Here is a 19,977-nt window from a genome sequence, read left to right as displayed (position 1 = left end):
TGATTTAATGATTTAGTTGCGACACAATTGTTAGGTATGATAGTAGAAATAGATTTTGTCTCAAAACCTAGTCAGCGGCCTACTAAGACAGCATTTTGGCCATCATATTCGCTTTCAAACGCTTAACAGGAACCTCAATAGGCAGCTCTCTAAATAATAGGCTGTGAAACACGGCCACAGCGCGTAGTGCGCTTCCATCTCTGGCCACCAAGAGGCGCTGTCACACTCAAGACTCATCGGAGCTCCGTCACTGGACTGTACGGTGTGTCCTTCGTCCGCGCAGAGAAAATAATAATATTTAGATAGTTTTTGTTTATTGTACTCGATAAAAATGTCTACTACGACCGGTGGCGGAGAGTTTGGCAACCCTCTGCGGAAATTTAAGCTGGTTTTCTTGGGCGAGCAAAGCGGTAAGTGTTGAGATATGTGAGACGTGGACAGAGAAACGGACAGGCCAGCTGAAAGGATGCCACAGAAGGATTAAATGTTACCAAATAAACACGAAAATAATCATCTGACAGTTTAAATGGACACTATTGTGGACATGCACTTAAAATGCAGTAAAACATACAGAAAACGTTTGTCACGAACAAAACGAGCAGAGATCATGTGGCATTGAACATCCGAGCAGTATCCAAAATAACGTTAACGTATATTAGAAAGATACGATTTGCGATTATTAACTCAATTCTACTGTAATCTACAAAGTGCGTGTTTTTTGTATGTAACGTTATTTCCCCTCAGTTTGTATGTATTCTCGCTTGTAGACATCGAAGGAAGCCTTGTATTAGCATGTTTGTGTTGTCTGGTCTTAGCCACAACAGAGAACTTCCATATTAAAGGCCTTTTATTTGTGACCAGTTAGTTTTTAACACATACAATGCAAAGAAGGCTGCGCTACAGCCGTGAATGAACATGTTTCAATGTGTAAAACAATACTATCAGTTGTAAGGATGGTCGCTAGCTCGCGGTTCAGTTAGCAGTTAGCATGTTTCTAACTAGCCGGCTGTGACTATCAAGATCGTGAGATCATAAACCACATCATCAGGGATGTTTAACTGCCACATCATCCACGTCACATTTACGTTTTCTTTTAATAATGGCTGGATCGGACGTAAAAACGAGCAGCGAGCTGTCGTAAAGCAGAGTTCCTGCATGTTTTAGCCTGCATTGATGTGAATCAGGACGGTGACACCCATGTTGCCAATACAGCGATCAGAGTTCAGACTCATCCTGCAGATCATTGCATCCCCTTCCCTGATGGACCGCATCTTTGTTATTATGCTTTCGATACGAACGTCAAACATGCTGTCTATGTAGGGAGTACACTAGGTTTGAGACGCATTGACTGTGAGGGGGGCCCTTATTTATAATTTCTTTGTCTTTTTCTCTTTCTCCACAGTGGGCAAAACTTCACTTATCACCAGGTTTATGTATGACAGCTTCGATAATACATACCAGGTAACACCTGCTGTGACAGTCATAGCCCATGTTATGTTTACAAATGCTTACCATGTTACTGTGCATCTTAAAATCTGACCGAAGTATTGTTGACTTTGTCAAAATCTGTAGCATTAAGGTTTGGTTCAGTCGTGGTCCCTAAAAGAAATAGTTAACTTACTTATAAATATCCTTCCTTGGAATACAAACAGATACTTTGTAGAATAGTCATGCAAAAAAAAAAGCTCTTTAGTCTAGGCAGACTAGTAATGTCTGTTGAAATGAAATGATTAATTAGCCATATGTTTTGTTGTTGTTGCTGGTGACCATTACACTTTATAATAAAATGTACATTGTTTTTAAAAACAAAAAAAATACATATTTTAATATTATGATTATGCCAATGTTAAGCTGTTTGTGGAAGATATCTCAGGTCAGAGATTTACTTGCAACATTATAATCATACAAACATAATGTGTATTTAATCTTTAGGCTTTCTAGGTAAACATACAATGCCATTCAAGAGTTTGGGGTCAGAAAGATTTTTGTTGTATTTTTAAAAGAAGTCTCTTATGCTCACCAAGACAAGATTTATTTATAAAAAAAAATTAAAAAATCAGCAATTATGTGAAATATTATTCCAGTTTATAACAAATGTGACCCTGGACCACAAAACTAGTCTTAAGTTTTCATTTTTCGAAATTGAGATTTATACATCACCTGAAAGCTGAATAAATAAGCTTTTAATATATGACAATATTTGGTCAAGATACAACTATTTGAAAATCTGGAATCTGAGGGTGCAAAAAAATCAAAATACCGGTACTAAGAAAATCACCTTTAAAGTTGTCCAAATGATTTTTTAGCAATGCATAATACTAATCAAAAATGTAGTTTTTTGACCCATACAATGTATTTTTCAGCAGTCATTACTCCAGTCGTCAGTGTCAAATGATCCTTCAGAAAATATTCTAATATGCTGATTGGTGATCAAGAAACATTTGTTATTTTAACATTATAAATATCTTTACTACCTCATTTGATCAATTTAATGCATCATTAAATGCTGAATAAAAGTATTAATTTCCTTAAAAAATACTGATCCCAAACGTTTGAACAACAGTGTAAAATGGTAAATTTTGGCTTGCATTTGATACTTGACAAGTATTAATTTAGTTTGTTTTTTAGCTCTCAAATCACATCTATACATCTGTAGATGATGCACATGTGAACCAAATGTGATATTAATTTTGATGCAGTGTGTCTTGATAAAAAAAAAAAGTTTGAATATCCACAAGAGCAAATTAGATTCTCCGTGAATTAGGACAATTTTATTGTATTTTTTTTTTACATTTGTTTATCAGACTCTGGTGAGTGGAGCAATATGAATATTTAGCTAAATATCTCCTTTTGTGTTCCACAGAAGATAGAAAGTCTAAGGAGCAAAATAAATATTCCTTGAGTGACCAGTTTTGCAGTGTGCACTAAGTTAACTCATTGTTTCTCTGTACAGGCAACTATTGGTATAGACTTTCTGTCAAAAACCATGTACTTGGAAGATCGCACGGTAGGACAGATCAACGTTTCTAGAATAATTTCAAGGAGTCTCTGTGTGTCCAAGCCTTTTGTTTTATTGGAAAGCTAGCATGTTTGTATAAAGCCTGGTTTAGTTTAGATATTGACCGACAGTGTTAGTACCAGTATAGTAGATGGTTTTGACACACACTGGCTCAAGTCATTCACCTTGACTTCTTTCTAATGTCACCTGTTAAGTCTGTAAAAGATAACTATATTTATTTATTTGAAGTCTGTCAGGTGATTTCACTGTCTCTGTCACAGATTCATCACGGTTATCATTTGTGTTATTCCTCGTGCATGCTTGTAGCTCATCACACTTATGTCATTAGTTTGTCATTTATTTTGATTTCACCTTTTTAAGTTGGGTTGTGTCTTTGTCCACCTCACCCCACTCTCTTCCATGGCTGGGTGCTGAATGGGTCCCCATGCCTGTTGTGCTGCATGGATGGTCATAGATTCGGCTACAGCTGTGGGACACTGCTGGGCAGGAACGCTTCCGTAGCCTCATTCCCAGTTACATCAGAGACTCAGCAGCCGCAGTGGTGGTCTATGATATAGCAAGTAGGTAGCTAGTGCTCCTGCTTCACCACATGGTGGGGTCAAGTTGGGTACCGCTTGAGTAAATGGCACTCATGGAGCTTTATTAGTGTGCTGGTTTATTTGAGCATTCCTGGTAAAGTTAAATACAGTAAGGTAAAAAAAACGCACACTCTTATGTTGTTTCAAATATGTATGTCTTACTTTCTTTAGAACCAAAATCAGTAGGATCCAAAAACAACGTTGGACCCCATTAACTTGCACTGTATCGAAAACACTCACACAAAATTTAAAAGATAAATTATTTCCTTCCAGTTTTAGTATTTTTGCACTGGTTGCTTGTAAAAAGTAGGATTTGGTTTAACATTATTTTGTTTGTGTTTAAGGTTTTTAATGGCATTGCACCATGATATGAACACGAAGGAAGATATTTTCTGCTTATTTTTTCTGTCTGTACAATGGAAGTCAATGTTTTGGACCCCATGGACTTTCATTATATGGACAAAAAACATTATTTAGAATACTTTGTGAAAGTCATACAGATTTGCAACATCATGATGGCGTGCAAATGATAATTAAGTTTCAATCTATGGGGCTTAATTAAAACAATTTGGGATTTTTTTATGAATATTTCAAAACCATAAAGTGATGTGATTTAGACTGAAAGCATGTCCAGCAATACTTACATGTATGGAGTGCCATTTTCAAAGCATCTCGCAGAGAGCAGCATCATTCAGAGAACAGGAATGGAGAAATGCCTACAGATGATGTCTAAAATCATTCTCATTTCCTAAACTCTTGAGGTCATGATCTATAAATACAGAACTTCATGAGTGAAAATTGGTCAGCTTTGTAGGCGCATTTCTCCATTTCCTTCATGTTTTGTTTCTTTGATGTTGTCCTTTTCTTCTAACCCTGCTCCCTTGCCCTATCCTCTCTTTATGTCTTTTCTTTTCTCTGTTCCTTCTTTCTCTTTCCCTTTTCCTTGCACACCACTGTTTGCTGGTCCCTCAGGTTCGGCTCCAGCTGTGGGACACTGCAGGGCAGGAGCGCTTCCGCAGCCTCATTCCCAGCTACATCCGAGACTCCACTATTGCTGTGGTGGTCTATGACATCACCAGTGAGTCCGAGCCTCACTCATTGGGTCAGCAGGGATTTATGCCTCCATGGCACAGTTAGCACAATATGCCAGCTGCTTCTAGGTCATGGCAGTTCATCTAAGTATCGTTGCTTGGGAACAATTATATTTTTTAGTATTTAATTCAGAATAAATGAAAAGTAGATTGTACGTGCTTCTCTTTTAACAGCAAACTGCTGTTACTGAGCATCCAAATGACCTGTGCTTTAACTTAACCATTCTCTGTTTTTTTTAATCTTCATACTAACAGTCTGCTTGCACACTTTCTTCTAAGAAAGCTTGGCTTTGAAGTGAATCAAGTGTGATTTGACCACTGCCAAATTTGGATTTGTGCAAATTGATTTTTAATCAATCACTCAATCAATGAAGTCTGGTCCAACAGATCACAACATATTTTTTTCTTTTTAATTAGTCCTTGTCTGACTTTTTTTCCCCCTCTGTTCTACAGATCTCAACTCTTTCCAGCAAACCTCAAAGTGGATAGATGATGTCAGAACAGAGCGAGGAAGTGATGTCATTATCATGTTGGTTGGCAACAAGACAGACTTGGCTGATAAAAGGTAAAGCACTTGGAGGTGTTTGATAAATACATCCTTTGTTCATCCCTCAGACTTCACGTTTTAAGTTATTTTTGTGTTCAGTTTTCTCTTTATCATTAATTTAAATATTATGTTGAGCAGTTTGTGCCATTTTTGCTTTTCTGTTTGATCATGTTTTCATGTTGATTTATATTTATTTTCTCATTACTTTATTTGTTTTTCATATCCATTCTCATTTGAACTATGTGCACCTGCACTATGGACAATGGCAGGCAAGTGTCAGTAGATGCAGCAGAGAAAAAAGCTCGGGAACTGGGTGTGATGTACATAGAGACCAGCGCCAAAGCTGGTTATAACGTCAAACAGGTGGGTGAAAAGATATAGCTGTAGTGCAGGCCTAAGATTATGTACCTGTTTATGTAACAGACTCTGTGGCATATTTTCGATTTCCATGGGAAATAATTTTGACTCTGCACTCACGTTGTAAAAATGAACTGAACACACAATGACAGTAATTAGGGTTGCTCCGCTCACGATCGGCCGATCGTTATGCGCATCTCGTCAGTAAAGCCGGTTTTTGGGCATTAATGATCGGCCGATCGTGATCGGAGCAACCCTAACAGTAGTACATTTACAGTACAATCCTAGCAAACAAGCAACAACTCAAATAAATTAGGGAATAAAGATTCCTACTGAACTGACTCCATTATAAAACAATCACCAACCCTCTCAGTTGTGATCTGGCAAAGGAAACCAAAAAGAAAGATGGAAGGAATGTAACATTAATACCCACATGTATTCAGCAGCCACAGTATTCAGCAGAAAGCTGATTTCTGATTAATTGAAATGAATGTCATTTACATCTCCTACCTCTTGTGTGTCCTTTTATTAAATACTTAGTGATGTTGATTGTTTTCAGCTAACAATAATTGTCTAACTCTAACAAATTTTACCATATCTAAACCCTTTTTGCAGACTTTTCCCCTCAAATGCAGAAAATGGCCACAGATTCTGTCTCAGTCTGGGCAATAACTATCTGTAAATGCACTCTAAAATTTCCTTATACAAAGCCAAAATTATTCACTATTGGAAGTAGATTAAACTTTTACAAATTCCTTGGATGCAGTGTAGAAACATTAAAGGAGTAGATAAACCAATAGATTATGTCACCCTTATGTTGTTCCAGACACAAAAGAAGACATTTAGCAAAATGTCCATGCTGCTTTTTACTGTACTGAAGAAGTGGATGAAAGGGGTTCGGAAATTCTTCTATTATTCTGTTACTCTTTCATGTTCCACTGAAGAAGTTAAACAAGTCTGAAATGACATGAGGGTGAATTAATGGTGATAGAATATTAATTGCTCTTTAAGGGATATTTTAATGACCAGAGTGCTATCACTTCCCTAGATAGGGTGTTCATTTATTTTTTGACCTCAGATAACAAATTTGCTCTCTGTGAGTAGCCTTTTGTTGAACTGCAGTGAAGTGGTCTCTTTTCAGTGGTATGATTTCAGCCGTTTCTCAACTTTTCAACCTGTGACGGGGTCCTATCAAAACACTAATTCCTCTTTTTCCCCAATACTAATGTGAACCTCAGTCAGTCTCTGTCTCTTTCTCTTCTTCTTGATGCAGTTCTTTTGTCTGTCTATATTTCTTTCCTTTCCTCCCTCCCTGCTCCGGTCGAGCAGACAGATTACCACGGAGGAGGGCGAGCAGAGGGCTAAGGAACTGAATGTCATGTTCATTGAAACCAGCGCAAAGACTGGCTACAATGTCAAACAGGTAGAATCACTGAGAAATGAGGATGGCCCAGCCCTACCTTCCCTCCACCACTCTATCTTGTGCCTACTTTGGTTTCTGTCTTTCTCTGCCTCACCCATTCTGCCCCACCCATTCTGCCCCAGCCTCACATTCACAGGTGTCCTGTGCAGTTGGGCTGCTCTTCTGTGTTTTTGTTTTGTTTGGTTAGCTTGAATTGCTCCTCATGTGTCGTAGATGTCCTTTGCATGTTGGCCAAGCGTCGCTAGCATGATTCTTCTATATGTGCTGTGTTGTAGCACCACTTGCAGTTCACAGACTGGATGTAGACATTAGACATTGTGCTTTTTAATTAGCATATTGTATTGGTTTTTTCATTGTCCGAATGAGTAGAACTTGGAGTCTCTTCAAGTTTGTTTTATTTAGAATGCTAGTGTCATCACAAATGCACTCCTTTTACATCTATACCCACTGGGAGTTATGATTCAGTTTAAATAGAGGAGACTGGGGGTAGCTGCACATGAGAAAATTGTTAGAAGTGATACACTACGGTTTAAAGCATGGGGTTTAGACAAGGTCACATTAAATTGATCAAATGTTGACAGTAAAGACATTTACAGATCTTTATTTCAAATAAATAATTTTCTTTTGAGCTTTCTATTTATAAAACAATCTCAGTTTCTAAAAAATACAAATTCCTTGGATTCCTTGGAGTCAAATTTCCAAGTAAGCAAATGCCTGTTATCTAGCAGTGATTTTGTATGTGGATTTAAAACATTTAGTTCAAATTAATATAAAACATATAGTGTGACGACATGCCAAAAAATATTGTCACGAAAGATCAATGATTGAAAGATCAATCATTGAACTGCAAATTTATCTGTTTTTTTTAATATAGCTACAATGTCTATAAATAATAATCTATCAATAAAAAAAAGAAAAATTTATATTGACTGTCTGATAACTAGCCCCACTCTCCCCTACATTAAGTTATATATTATATTATATAAAAAATGCATTGATTTATGTACATTTGACCCAAGCATCAGAGTTTTTAAGTAATGATTGTTCTTTTTTTGGGGGGGGGGGGTTTCTAGCTGTTTCGTCGTGTTGCTGCTGCTTTGCCTGGAATGGATAGTACACCAGAGAAAAGCAAAGAGGATAGTATCCTTCACATGCACCGTAAAGCACTTCTGACAAATATGACATCAGTCACTTTAAAATGTCACAATCAGTTTGTCTGCATCAGCCTGGAGCAGGAGATCACAAGCCAGGTTTTGGTTTTTCATAATATAATGACATCTCAAAGAAATGAATGTAAGGTAATCCAAGGGTAGGGACATATTTATGCATGTTCTGATCCTTAACCTGAACCTTCAGTGATTGACATCAAACTGGAGAAGCCTCCGGAGCTGCCGGTTACTGAGAGCAGCTGCTCATGCTAGTAACCACCCTCGTTCCCCGCCAGGCCCTGCGTCCCGCTCAGTAGACCCCCTCACACACAAACAGCTTGCCTCTCAGTGGTCACTCGCTCCTCTCACGGCCCCGTGTCATGAGCGGACAACCTTTTCTTTTCTTCGACTCAGTGACTTTTCAGAGTAACCGTGTGGATGTGCTATTACTCTGTATTAAAATGGATTGCAAAAATACACATATTAATAGGGAAAAAAGTTAATCACAGCATAGATTAAATACTAAAACCATTCAGATTCTCATCTGTTCTGGCTGCATGGCATTAAATGGGATTGCAGACTGACATAAAATCACATACAATCACATCTTGAGTTTCTTCACACATCAGTGACGTCACTGTCGTTGTGAATTTACCGTGTTTCAGAGCTGGGGCTGGTGGCATCATTTTAAGCCTTGTTTTTTTAATTTCACTGGAGGAAGAACTTGTTTTAACGAGAGGCTGTAAATTTGTGTTACTGATTCATGATATTTTTTTTTTTTTTACATGAGCATTACACTATTTTCTTTTTGGCAGCAGTTATTTAAAGAAAGATACAGAAGGGTTCTCTTTTGAATTTATTGTTGTGAAATATCATGGACACAATATTCTGTATAATCTGATGTTTTCATGTTAAATATGGTTTTAGGGACCAGATATCATTTAAAGGTCTTTTTGTTTCAGGAAATACACGTGTGGCCGATAAAAAAGCGGTTTTGTTTGTGACAAGCCTCATTCTGGACAGGCTAGTTTTCTACAGGAATCTTCAGAGGGTTGCATGGATGTAGAATGTATCGAGCTGTGGGGAAAAAAAATAGGATTTAACAATCTTAGAAAAGGGAAGTTGCTTTGTAAACCTATTTAATTTAGTCAAAACTGGATATTTACTGGCTTATCCACAACTGTAGTTACAAAACCTAACATCAATTGTAATAAAGTGTATGTACTAACGAAACCCTTCGTTCTGAGCTTGGATATGGAAAGCAATTCACACTAATTCCTCTCATTTTCAGCCTTGTTTTTTTGCCGCGCAAGTGTAGGAACAGCATGCAGTTTAGAGACGGTTTTACACAAAATGCCTTGCTTGTTCAATGGGATATTTAGATTCCTTCCTTCCTTCAACACGACTATTGCTTAATGTACAGACACGTCTTGGTATTGCTTGTCGTGAGACTGTTGGTTTCGTGTGTTTATTTATTATCTCACTAGTTAGTGAAACAGTGTGTCGTATGCTTGACCGGAATGGCAGTAAGCAATGTGTGGGAATCAAAGGTTGATGTATAATTTGCATTGCTGCCTTGCTGCTGTATCAGAAAGACCTAGTCATGTCACGTTAAAGATTTTCACAGCCCATCTGTAATGCTGGGTTTCTACAGTATAGCTTGAATGGGCTTTTATTTGCTGGAGAGGTATCAGCGAACCCACCAGCGCTGTTGCTTTTCCTCTCATTTTAATGTAAACCGACAAATCCTTTCATCACTAAGACTAAAAAGGGGCATCACGTGTGTTTTAAACATGGTTTGATATGTAAGAATTAAAATAAATACGAGTGAAAACCCTCCTGAACAGCTCTGTCATGTGTCACTGACTGAATACTCAGCTGTGTGCTATTCTGAAGTGTGTTGGTTCTGTTTGAAATACGCTGTCTAGTGTTTAGCAAAATTTGTGTGATCAAAGTACTATTATTATATGCTGTAAAAAATGGAAGGTTAAAGAGACACCAAAATGTATCACATGAATAAAGATATTTCACCAAATTTGCTGTTTGTGCTGCATTTAGTTTCTGTATGTAGGGCCTATCCATATACAGTCAAACCAAAAATAAATTCAGACACCAGATATAATTTTTTACTAGTGGGTGCAGGACACTATAGTTAATTAAGTGCTGATAGTAAAATAAAGTAAACTGTCATATTATAGCCAAACATTCTTCATACAGTGGACTTCCAGTAAAATTGATTTTTTTTTAAATGGTACTAAAAAATATTCACTTTGGCCTAATTATGTTTTGCTTAAGTGTTTTTTCTTTTCAACCTCAGACTGAACACAATTAAGCATGGCTTGGCAATTGGTTGACCTAAATTGGTATTTTCCAACTGTTTACTTCAATCTAACAGCTGAATAATTTTTGGTTCATTGAAATCCATAACGTACCTTTCTAGCAAAGTTATCTGACATTATCCAGATGAATTTGTTCTGAAACAGTTTAACTCTGAGAAATAATTTGAGAAATGTTGAGGGTGTCTGAAATTTTGGTTTGACTGTATAATACTGGATAGTTCTAATGGACTACGCTGATTTAGTTAGATTATAATCATTACAGATAGTAAATATCATTATATTTTGATCACATTATCTGCAGTGGCAACAAATTTATATTTAATTGACTGATTAAGCCCCATATTTTATAATGCATTAAGGAGGCATCTTGCCTTATAAATATAGATATAAATATTACTCATATAATAATATCCACTAAAGCAAAAAAATAAATGTTCTGTATTTTTTAAATTAAATAAGTTAATTTATAATAAATGTGTTTGTTATACAATTGTATACATATCTAAAAATATATAACACATGTAAAAAAAAAACTTTAATGTATAAAAAAAAAAATAAAGTATGTTTACTGCAGTATGCAAAAGGTTAAATAATAGTTTAATGTTTTTAAATTATTTGGCCCACTGTTTGTCCTGTTTATTAAAATAAATATTTTATAGCAAAATTTAAACATTTGTTTTTAAACTCTTAATTTCGCTTTGGCCCACTGTTTGGCCCATTTATTAAAATAAATGTTTTAAATACATTTAATATATAAGCTTTTAGATTCTGAAGTTCTATTTGACCCACGGCTGGTGCCATAGTCCAGAGAACGCACAGAACAGAAACAGGCATGAAATTCAGTTTCTTCAGATGATTCACCGCACGAGCCGGTGTATGGTGTGCCGGTGATTTGACGGGTTTCGGTTGGTGAACACTAGGCGGAGTTCACAGCTCGTCTCAGCGGTTCCGTTATGAATTAATCATGCAAATCAGCGGAGCTGCAGAGACCACTGGCCCTGCACCCGGATGACCAATCAATACGGGCGGTCCTTCACACCCAGTTTGCGCCAGTTTCCAACAGTCACACTTGAGAACATAAAAGCCCGAGAGCACATCAGTATCATGTCTCAGTGTGCTGAATAACCGTGCCTCAGCGCTGATTGACCAGCTGCGCACCTCGGCGTTCTAATACACCTGTTCTACTCCCGGAAGTGGTGACTATAGGTTTTTCCACACGCAAGCGTTGACGCCTGGTCAGGAATCTGTGAGAAAAATCTTGTCGAGCTTGAAAAGTGAATCTGTGACCTTGATAGCTACACCTCATACTTTGCGAACGAAACAAACATATTCAGTCTTGGTAGAAGCAAGATCTCTCAAACTGATCTTGTTATTTCTCGCAGTGTTTTTAGTGTGAATCTGCTGTCTCAGGTAACGTTATGTCTCGCGGTTCGGGAATAATTCCGGATGAATCCATGTTTAATGAGTTCAAAAGACAGTGCTTGTCCACGGAGAACTGGCTCAGTAAGTATGATAAAAATGACATGGAGGTCTGGGTCGAAGTGGCCCCTTTATCTGCTTCCACAAACAACAAAGGGAACTATTCCAAAGTGCACAAAATCAAGGTAAGATGTCTGCCTGCCTGCATCTAATTATCTGTGATGTCATGTGTATACAGTGTGCTCTTTAAATTTATGGTGTCGAGGTTACCTTAAAATCCCTTAAACCAGTAGTTTTCAGACTTTACAGACCCAGGGACCCCAATCCAGAATGGAAAATGTTGATACATTTTAACATTACCACATCATGACATATTTAAAAGGTCATTGGCTAGACCTGATTCAATAGTACTTATGAGAATGTAAGGGTGTGGGTTTAATATAATTTATTTTACGTATCTTTTCTATGAATTCCACAGTTTTTTTTTTTTTTTCTAAAACCTGTCCGTTTAATTTACATGTTTAGTCCTGTGTGTACTGCTGCCATAACAACACTAATGCAAATGCGTTGTTTCCAATACAGTGTAGGATAAACATAAAGGATGTATCGGCTGCTAGCATGTATGACGTGCTTCTTGACAGCGTGTACCGGAAGACATGGGACCCTACAATGCTTGAGAGTTTCGACATTGCTCGTCTGGCTCCTAATGCTGACGTGGGCTATTATTCATGTGAGTCATGTCATCTTTAAAATGTCAGTTAGTGAGTTATTTCTTATAGTCATTATAGTGGTTCTTTTGGGGATTTTGTTAGTCTCAGGTAGTCACCCATCACATTTTGTAAAGACTTCAGCACAGTAGCTTATCAAAGTGTGATAAGAGCTGAAGAAAAGCCTTCTGGGACCTTGTTTTTGTATGTATTTATAGTCAACTTTTTGTGTTGTGGCTATATATGGGCCTGCAGGTCATTAATTTCTTCTCTTTTTTTTTTTTTACCCTTTTATTCACAGGGATCTGCCCGAAGCCATTGAAGAACAGAGATGTGGTGACCTTGCGCTCATGGCAGGCATCTGAAAATGAATATGTGATCATTAACTTTTCCGTGAAACATCCGGTACATCTTCTATTTACCTACACTTTCTGTTAAAATATGTTTTGTTACATGCATCAACTTAGAACCAAATCGAAGAGCAAAAATATTGACGGTTTTTGAACAAGTTTGCATCCATCTCCTCACTCCTCACATTAGTGTAGGAGAAAATGTTTTAACATCAAATATAATGCTCATGAAATAAAAATCTATTAATATAACTAGTTAACTCTTGCTATCATTTTAGAAATTTCCCCCACGGAAGGATCTGGTAAGGGCCGTTTCCCTTCTGACGGGTTACCTGATCCAACCAACGGGGCCCAACAGCTGCATTTTCACGTACCTCTCACAAGCTGATCCCAAAGGTATGAACCGATTTCCTGCTTTATTCGAAATGTTCACCCATCATTTAATTACAGTAAGACTTTAATTTTTCCTTTTTTGTAATTATTTTTTTTTAATCTGTTAGGTTCTCTTCCGAAGTGGGTTGTCAACAAAGCATCTCAGGTCCTGGCACCAAAAGTAAGTTTTGTGGTGTTTTTTTTTTTTTTTTTTTTTGTGTGTGTGTGCATCTGAGGATGCGAGTGTCTTTCTGTGTGGGCCTGTGTTTTAAGGCTTGTGAAATCACAATTGTTACTATGGGAACCTTCTGGAAGATCTTATACTGAAGACGCTCACGCAGCACTTGTGTTAAAAGTGAAACTTGTTTATCTCGTTCTGTCTGTATGCTGCATGACTACAGTCATTCTTTTTATTTACAGGAGAGTGTTGCTTAGGCTCCTTTTTAAATGCAAATATTTTTATTAATCATTCGCAATAATCACGGACTCATTTTACACTTGTTAGAAACCCCTTTAACTCTGCACCCCTCACTGAGTGTTCAGATTGTCTAAAGATAACTGATTATAAACAATTTTTTTTTGTCCATTTCATAGTCTTGTGAATTATAACTGCATGTGGAAGGCTGTTTGCAGTGTTCCCTGACAGTATCTCTGTCCAAAGGGCACTGATAACATTGACTGTGTATCATGCTTAGTGTTTATAAGCTATTATTGAACACTGAGGTGTTTGTCTTTCCACTGAACAGCTTTTAAGGTTTTATCATTTTATGAGATTGTACTCTCTTACGCTCCTCAAGGTAGCATTTATCTGATAAATATGCAGTAAAGTAATACTGTGAAATATTACAATTTAAACTAACTGCATTCCTTTGACAAAGTAGGTTTTCAGCATCATTACTGCAGTGTCACATGATTCTTCAGAAATTAGTCTTTTATGCTGATGTGCTGCTCATGAAGCGTCTCATTATTCTAAATGATGAAAACCGTTGTGCTGTGCTGCTTAATATTTTTGTGGAAACCATGATACTACAGGTGTTTCAGATGTGAAAGAAGGATTGTTATCTATATGTGGATTGTTTCTTTTCTGGTTATGCTGTTGTATTAAAACCTAAATCAGGCGCATTAACTTTAGTTTAGAAGTCAGACTTTATAGGCAGTATTTTACACAATGATACTTGATAATGTACTGCCAAACATGCTGGAGACCCAGACAGAAACTAGAAACATGTTTTTACAGCTATGATTTAGCAAAATGACTTACTGCAATCTGAGTCATTGCACAGCTTGAAAATGAAGTAAAACTGGATTTCATTTCATTGTCTTGGTTACACAAGAACAAAAAAAATGATCCGTTCATTGTCACTTCTGCTGATACTAGTGCCGCTCCCTCATTCTCCTGTCATTTCACAGGTCTTAAGAAGCGTCCATAAAGCCGGTCAGAACTACCCTGCGTGGAAAGCAGCAAATTCTCCAGATCATAAGCCATGGCTGTATCCCATACAGAGTGAACTGCCCTTGATGGATCCAGCAGAGCTGTCCATCCAGCGCGGAGACTCGCTCGAGAACGTGGATGAGAGCTCGACCAGAGATGCTCAAGAGAATGAGGACAGCAGCTAAAACTTTCAAACTCTGGTTTGTGTGACCGGGTCAGTCCAGTTATCTCTCACCCCACTTATAGCTTACAACATTCAACATCAACATTGCTCCTTCCCGTTCACCGAGTAAGTGTTTACAATCACTGGTGCACAGATCTGCTCATTCCATTACCCGTCTGAATTTCTTTCGCCATTGCATGTGCGATAGTGGTGCTTATTTGAACAAAAGAAAATACTTTGCAGTTCTGCTTCTTAATTTAATTAAAAAACCCTTTTGAAAGTGGTTCATTCTTAAATGAGACCTTTTTTGCATCTTTAATTTATTACTAAATAATTTTGGTAAGGCATGTTATTGAATTGTTTTTTTTTTATTATTTCTTTATAAATCTAGTTAAACAGGGAATCTTTTGTTTTAAGTCACCATGGTTGGGGAGAGATTCCTCTAAATGTCATCCCTTTTGTGTTTGTGTATTTATATCTCTGTGCCTTTTCAAAGAGGTGTGTCTGTAATGGCATGAGTGAAAATGATTGACACCAAGTAACCGTGGGAGAAAACCTGATTTAAAGGCCCTGTAATATGACCAAAGCGGTCCAAGACCCAGTGTGGTATTACCTCAACGTTTCTTACTTGAAGTGGTTTTAGTTAATTTGCCTGTAACGGGCAGAAGAAAACCGAAGGCAGAGGAATGTAATGAGGGCTTTTCTGTACTTCTGTTATGTATGTGCCCTTGAACATTAAAGAAAATGTCATTAGCAATATCATGATACCAGTGGATCAAAGTTACCCATACATTTGATAGATGGTTTTCTTTCTGAGGAAGGATGGATATGTAAATTTGTGTGTTTGATAACTTGAATTTTATGTATGTGAAGTCCTAACTCCATGAAGGGTAATATGGTTTTATACTTTATAAATTTTAAATAAATTCTGTTTAAAATGCCTTTCGAAAACTCTTCTTTTTCTCTGATAATAAGATTGTTGCATCTTTTAGTGTTTATTAATGGCACTGCACCATACTAATTTACATGACCCTGGGCAAATACCCAGTATTTGCATATAAACAACCATCTGTTCCACTGAGCTCCAATAATGCCGTAAAAGCTAAGTTTGAATTTTGTGTAATGAAATGATGTAATTAAATAAACTGGTTCAATGTCAAAGGAACATTATGGCAAGAAAAAAATTGCAGAAAGTGTATTTACCCTCTTCCCATCCAAGAAGCTTGTTTCCTCACCAAAACCGATTGGGAGAAAGTTAGCATTACCTGGCTTGCTCACCAACAGATCCTCTGCAGTGAATGGGTGCCGTCAGAATGAGAGTCCAAACAGCTGTCAGAAACATGAATAGTCCAGGAGTAACCGACAAGACTCCAGTCCATCTACTAAAATAAAGTGAAAAGCTGTATTTGTAATAAACCAATCCAGAATAAAGACATTTTTGGATTTTGATGTAGGAGGACATCAGAATGGAGGAAGCATGATTAAGGATTTTGGATCTATTTTGGCAATCCATTTTAATGGATTTGTTTCTTACATATAGGTAGCTTTTCGCTTTACAAGACATTAATTTGATGGAGTGGAGTCATGAGGATTATTGAGATGTTTTTATCAGCTGTTTGGAATCTCATTCTGACAGCACCCATTCATTGCATAGGAGTGAGCAAGTGATGTAAATACTAACCTAAACAAATCTGTTCCAATGAAGAAATGAACTCCTCCAAATCTTGGACGGGTTGAACGTGAGTAAGTTTTCCTTTTTTGCTTAACTATTCCTTAAATATTACCTAGTATTTATAGTACCACCGGTTAATACCGTACATTAACAAAGCCAAACTACCCGACATCATGAATGTAAAAAGATCTGAGAATATAATATTCCCTTCTTACATTTCCCCCTCCCCACTTTGAGTCTTTTTCATCATACATGTTTTTAATGAGCACAGAAATCACATTTTCATGAGCAGATTGATTTAATGACAATTAAGTAGTCCGTAGCAATGTGTCTGTCAGCAGGACATCAATAATTAAAACACTAAATGCTTTGATTTAGAATACAAAATTGAAATGTAATCACAAAAAGACCTAGTTATGAAAATAATATATGATATATTAAACAATTTCAGCCTCATTAAACAAATGCCTCTAAGTGAAGATATCAATAGCAGATCATAATTTATTCAGGATGTAACCACCTATAGTCATTGCATTCAATAAATAACACATCTGCCATGTTTTCTTTTCATACGCATGACATATCTCATAGAATATTTACATTTTCCTAGAGATGAGAAAACAGAATAGGGGAAAGTATCAGAAAATTTCACCAGCTGCATTCAAATTTTGGCACAGCTCAAAATCACCACTATGGGTGAAGGAGCATGTCGTGAAGTGTTTGAAGATGATTTCTTTGAGCAGTCTCTTAGTCAGAGAAGATAGTTAGTGGGAGGAAGATGATTCAGAGCAGCTGAAGGTTTCGCTGATACACCAACACCTCATCAGCTGCGTTACTGAACCGGTTCAGTCATGAAGGCCAGCTCTGCCATCTAGTGTACAGTCCTCTCCTTCTGCCGCTGGTAATCTAGAAAAAGACACACAACACACATTTTTGTCAGGAACTCCAGCTGAATCAGCTGACTGAAATACTCACTACTGTCACATTTGGTTTGCACACATCATATTCAGTAATATCAGATTATTAGATACTCTTGGATGAGAACAACACTTGAAATGAGCTGGATTACGGTCTTAAGTGAAAGATGCATATAATACTCACTGTAAGGGAAGTATCGAACATTCATCAAAATCTCTCTTGCAGTCTTTAAAATCTCTACAGCCTAGGAAAGAAATCAAGATCATACCAATTCTGTTTAGAAGATGAGATATCCAGCGTGCTTCTGTCTTTCAGACTGACTCATCAGATCTTACCTTTGAATGCTCAATGTCTTGAAAGTCCACATCATTGACAGAAAGGACCTGATCGCCCTCTTGCAGTCCTGCCCTATGGGCATCTGAATCTGGCACCACCTGTCAAAACATTTTGAGCAAAACCACGATGATGAAGTCAATTCTTTAGCTGAAACATAAACGAAGAAGGATTTAATTGGCAAAACTGACCTTTGAAATAAATATACCAAGCTGGGAGGCCTTTCCTCCACGGATATTGAAGCCCAGTTGTGCACCGGGCGGCTTTTTTAACACTACAGTGCGAGGTAGAAACTGAGTGAGCTCATTGTTGTAGTCAGGGTGATGTATCCTCTGATTAGAAGAAAGAAAAATGTCAATTAGGTCAATATGATGACAAAAGATTAATTGAAAACGTAGTCTCCAATAACTGTCACCTCTTGTGGAGGGATCCATGCAGGAGGGCTCTCATAGGAAGGAAGAAACACTACTGGCAGTTGATAATCATCGTACGGAATCTTTTGGTCCATGTTTTTCGAGCTAGACATGAGGGTGCGAGAAAACGTTAACAGTGACTTTATGATGACAATCATCTTCGATATATTTGAAGTGTAAGGTTTGTTTTCTACTTTTAATAAATAAGGTTCTTACAAAACTGTAAATGTATACTGATGGCTAAAGCATGAAATGGCCAAAGATTTATAATCAAAGGGATGTAAATTCACTCTCTACGGTTCTCATTGTACAGTGCGTACAGCAAGCTAGCGTGCTAACACTCGACAGTAAACACAAGATGCGCTGCACAATGAGCTTACGGCATGTAAATTACCAAAACACAGCGAGAATGGACTGACGATACAAATAGTATCATACTTAAATTAAAGACAAGCAAAATATACAGCTTCTTTTGCTCAGCGGTTTTGTTTTTCTTTCAACTCACCAAGAACTCCTCGAGCGAACATTAGCCCCGCCCTACTATAGATCATGTGACCAGCACTTTCTTCTTTTTTTCCTTTTCTTTTTTTCCTCAACAAAAACTATGGAGAGGTAAAGAAAATATTGATATTGGGACAGTTTCGCGCATAGTATCCAAAGACCTTTCAAACTCTGTAAATGTGTCCTCTCGGTCACTTCCCTGGCAAGTCTCCTTCGTGTCCCGTTGCCCAATTTCCAGGGGATTTTAAGATCATAAGGTTAGCTATGTTTCTTTGCATTTAATAAATAAACTTGAAGGATAGGTGCAGTGTTTTTCTTCTTTTCTTTTTGTAGGCAAGACTTTTAGGTATGTGCTTAATCAGAAATGGGCTTTAAAATACTACCTAATCTGAAAATAAACTCTAATAAATAAATAAAGTCGGTCAACAAACCCTAGTCTCTCCTGTTGTCCGCTCTGGACTGTTTCAGTAGAAACAGAAGCAAGCAGTGGCTTCAGTTCATTAGCTTATACTGTAAATCTGCTGTAGAAATGAGAAATAATTAACTAGAGTGTCACGCAATCACCCAATACTTCAACTGAAAATATCCTACACCTGTTTTTTTTCACTCTACCTCTTCTTGGAAAGACTTGAATGTCACATTAAAAACTTTACATTAAGAAATATACAATGTCTTGTTATACTTTGAAAATACATGCTTATTAGAAAAATAAAAATCCAATCTAATAAGCCTATTAAGTATTCCACATTCTGTAAATGGTAGGGTGACATGACATGCAGTTCTACCGGCCCATTGTGTCATTTACTAATAAAAATGGGTATTTGTTATAAAAAAAAAAAATTTATGTTGTTCCTCTGACAAGATATTATACCAGCAATTACTGGTGCATAAAGACCTCTACGTCACATTTTTATCTAAACATCAAAATTGTCACACTCCAGGAAGCTGCAGTGTCCTCTCTGGAGTAATTTGGAAGGTGAAGGTGAAGTTCTGACGTTTTAATTTTTAATTTGAAATCTCTGTCACTGATGTGCTCATTAGTGGTCAATGTTTTGTGTCTTATTGTGTGAAATTATTTACATAAAAATGAAACACTTTTTACAAATTTTACTTATTAGCTTTTGAAAAGCATTGCCGCCATGTGGCAATTTACATGCTAAGTATAAGCTAGCTGTTTTTAGCTAAACTGAACAAA

General features: G+C 37.1%; 3 protein-coding genes across 9 annotated transcripts; 2 read left to right on the top strand and 1 right to left on the bottom strand.

The window, feature by feature from the left end:
• The first annotated feature begins 219 nt into the window (after positions 1-219).
• LOC132109544 (ras-related protein Rab-6B-like) lies at positions 220-10,198 on the top strand. Of its 4 annotated transcripts, none has more exons than XM_059515712.1 (8): positions 220-410; positions 1,403-1,461; positions 2,954-3,007; positions 4,570-4,675; positions 5,142-5,253; positions 6,922-7,015; positions 8,089-8,155; positions 8,372-10,198. In XM_059515712.1, exons 1-8 carry the CDS (start codon positions 332-334, stop codon positions 8,434-8,436), a joined length of 636 nt encoding a protein of 211 aa, XP_059371695.1. In that variant the 5' UTR covers positions 220-331; the 3' UTR covers positions 8,437-10,198. The 4 variants fall into 4 exon arrangements, with proteins under 4 accessions (XP_059371695.1, XP_059371696.1, XP_059371692.1 ...); XM_059515713.1 differs by lacking the exon at positions 4,570-4,675 and adding an exon at positions 3,474-3,579; XM_059515709.1 differs by lacking the exon at positions 6,922-7,015 and adding an exon at positions 5,505-5,598 and having other exon boundaries at positions 222-410.
• Positions 10,199-11,444: 1,246 nt separating this feature from the next.
• On the top strand, positions 11,445-15,887 carry stard14 (START domain containing 14). Of its 2 annotated transcripts, none has more exons than XM_059515707.1 (7): positions 11,445-11,748; positions 11,894-12,106; positions 12,504-12,651; positions 12,930-13,033; positions 13,257-13,374; positions 13,479-13,531; positions 14,761-15,887. In XM_059515707.1, exons 2-7 carry the CDS (start codon positions 11,921-11,923, stop codon positions 14,965-14,967), a joined length of 816 nt encoding a protein of 271 aa, XP_059371690.1. In that variant the 5' UTR covers positions 11,445-11,748; positions 11,894-11,920; the 3' UTR covers positions 14,968-15,887. The 2 variants fall into 2 exon arrangements, with proteins under 2 accessions (XP_059371690.1, XP_059371689.1); XM_059515706.1 differs by having other exon boundaries at positions 11,455-11,737; positions 11,913-12,106.
• A 1,205-nt stretch (positions 15,888-17,092) lies between these two features.
• Positions 17,093-18,950, bottom strand: LOC132110094 (PDZ domain-containing protein 11). 3 transcript variants are annotated; one of them, XM_059516684.1, is made up of 6 exons: positions 18,787-18,950; positions 18,284-18,386; positions 18,060-18,200; positions 17,871-17,969; positions 17,719-17,779; positions 17,093-17,523 (listed from the first exon to the last, which is right to left on the bottom strand). In XM_059516684.1, exons 2-6 carry the CDS (start codon positions 18,374-18,376, stop codon positions 17,489-17,491), a joined length of 429 nt encoding a protein of 142 aa, XP_059372667.1. In that variant the 5' UTR covers positions 18,377-18,386; positions 18,787-18,950; the 3' UTR covers positions 17,093-17,488. The 3 variants fall into 3 exon arrangements, with proteins under 3 accessions (XP_059372667.1, XP_059372668.1, XP_059372666.1); XM_059516685.1 differs by lacking the exon at positions 18,787-18,950 and adding an exon at positions 18,676-18,779; XM_059516683.1 differs by lacking the exon at positions 18,787-18,950 and having other exon boundaries at positions 18,284-18,409.
• Positions 18,951-19,977: the final 1,027 nt, after the last annotated feature.

Source organism: Carassius carassius, chromosome 29 (assembly GCF_963082965.1).
Source record: "Carassius carassius chromosome 29, fCarCar2.1, whole genome shotgun sequence".
NCBI classification, from domain to species: Eukaryota; Metazoa; Chordata; class Actinopteri; order Cypriniformes; family Cyprinidae; genus Carassius; species Carassius carassius.
The sequence above is the reverse complement of the archived record's forward strand: the minus strand, read 5'-3'. Positions and strand labels throughout refer to the sequence as shown.

What these genes read in the sequence shown, in the direction of transcription:
- LOC132109544 (XM_059515712.1), top strand. Translation starts at nt 332, where the DNA reads ATGTCTACTACGACCGGTGGCGGAGAGTTTGGCAACCCTCTGCGGAAA. An exon ending in GCTTCGATAATACATACCAG is followed by an intron (nt 1,462 to 2,953) that starts GTAACACCTGCT and finishes TTCTCTGTACAG; the next exon opens with GCAACTATTGGTATAGACTT. An exon ending in AGAGAAAAGCAAAGAGGATA is followed by an intron (nt 8,156 to 8,371) that starts GTATCCTTCACA and finishes CTGAACCTTCAG; the next exon opens with TGATTGACATCAAACTGGAG.
- stard14 (XM_059515707.1), top strand. Translation starts at nt 11,921, where the DNA reads ATGTCTCGCGGTTCGGGAATAATTCCGGATGAATCCATGTTTAATGAG. An exon ending in CTCACAAGCTGATCCCAAAG is followed by an intron (nt 13,375 to 13,478) that starts GTATGAACCGAT and finishes TTAATCTGTTAG; the next exon opens with GTTCTCTTCCGAAGTGGGTT. An exon ending in CTCAGGTCCTGGCACCAAAA is followed by an intron (nt 13,532 to 14,760) that starts GTAAGTTTTGTG and finishes GTCATTTCACAG; the next exon opens with GTCTTAAGAAGCGTCCATAA.
- LOC132110094 (XM_059516683.1), bottom strand. Translation starts at nt 18,394, where the DNA reads ATGTCTAGCTCGAAAAACATGGACCAAAAGATTCCGTACGATGATTAT. An exon ending in TTGGTATATTTATTTCAAAG is followed by an intron (nt 17,970 to 18,059) that starts GTCAGTTTTGCC and finishes ATGTTTTGACAG; the next exon opens with GTGGTGCCAGATTCAGATGC. An exon ending in AAGACATTGAGCATTCAAAG is followed by an intron (nt 17,780 to 17,870) that starts GTAAGATCTGAT and finishes TTTCTTTCCTAG; the next exon opens with GCTGTAGAGATTTTAAAGAC.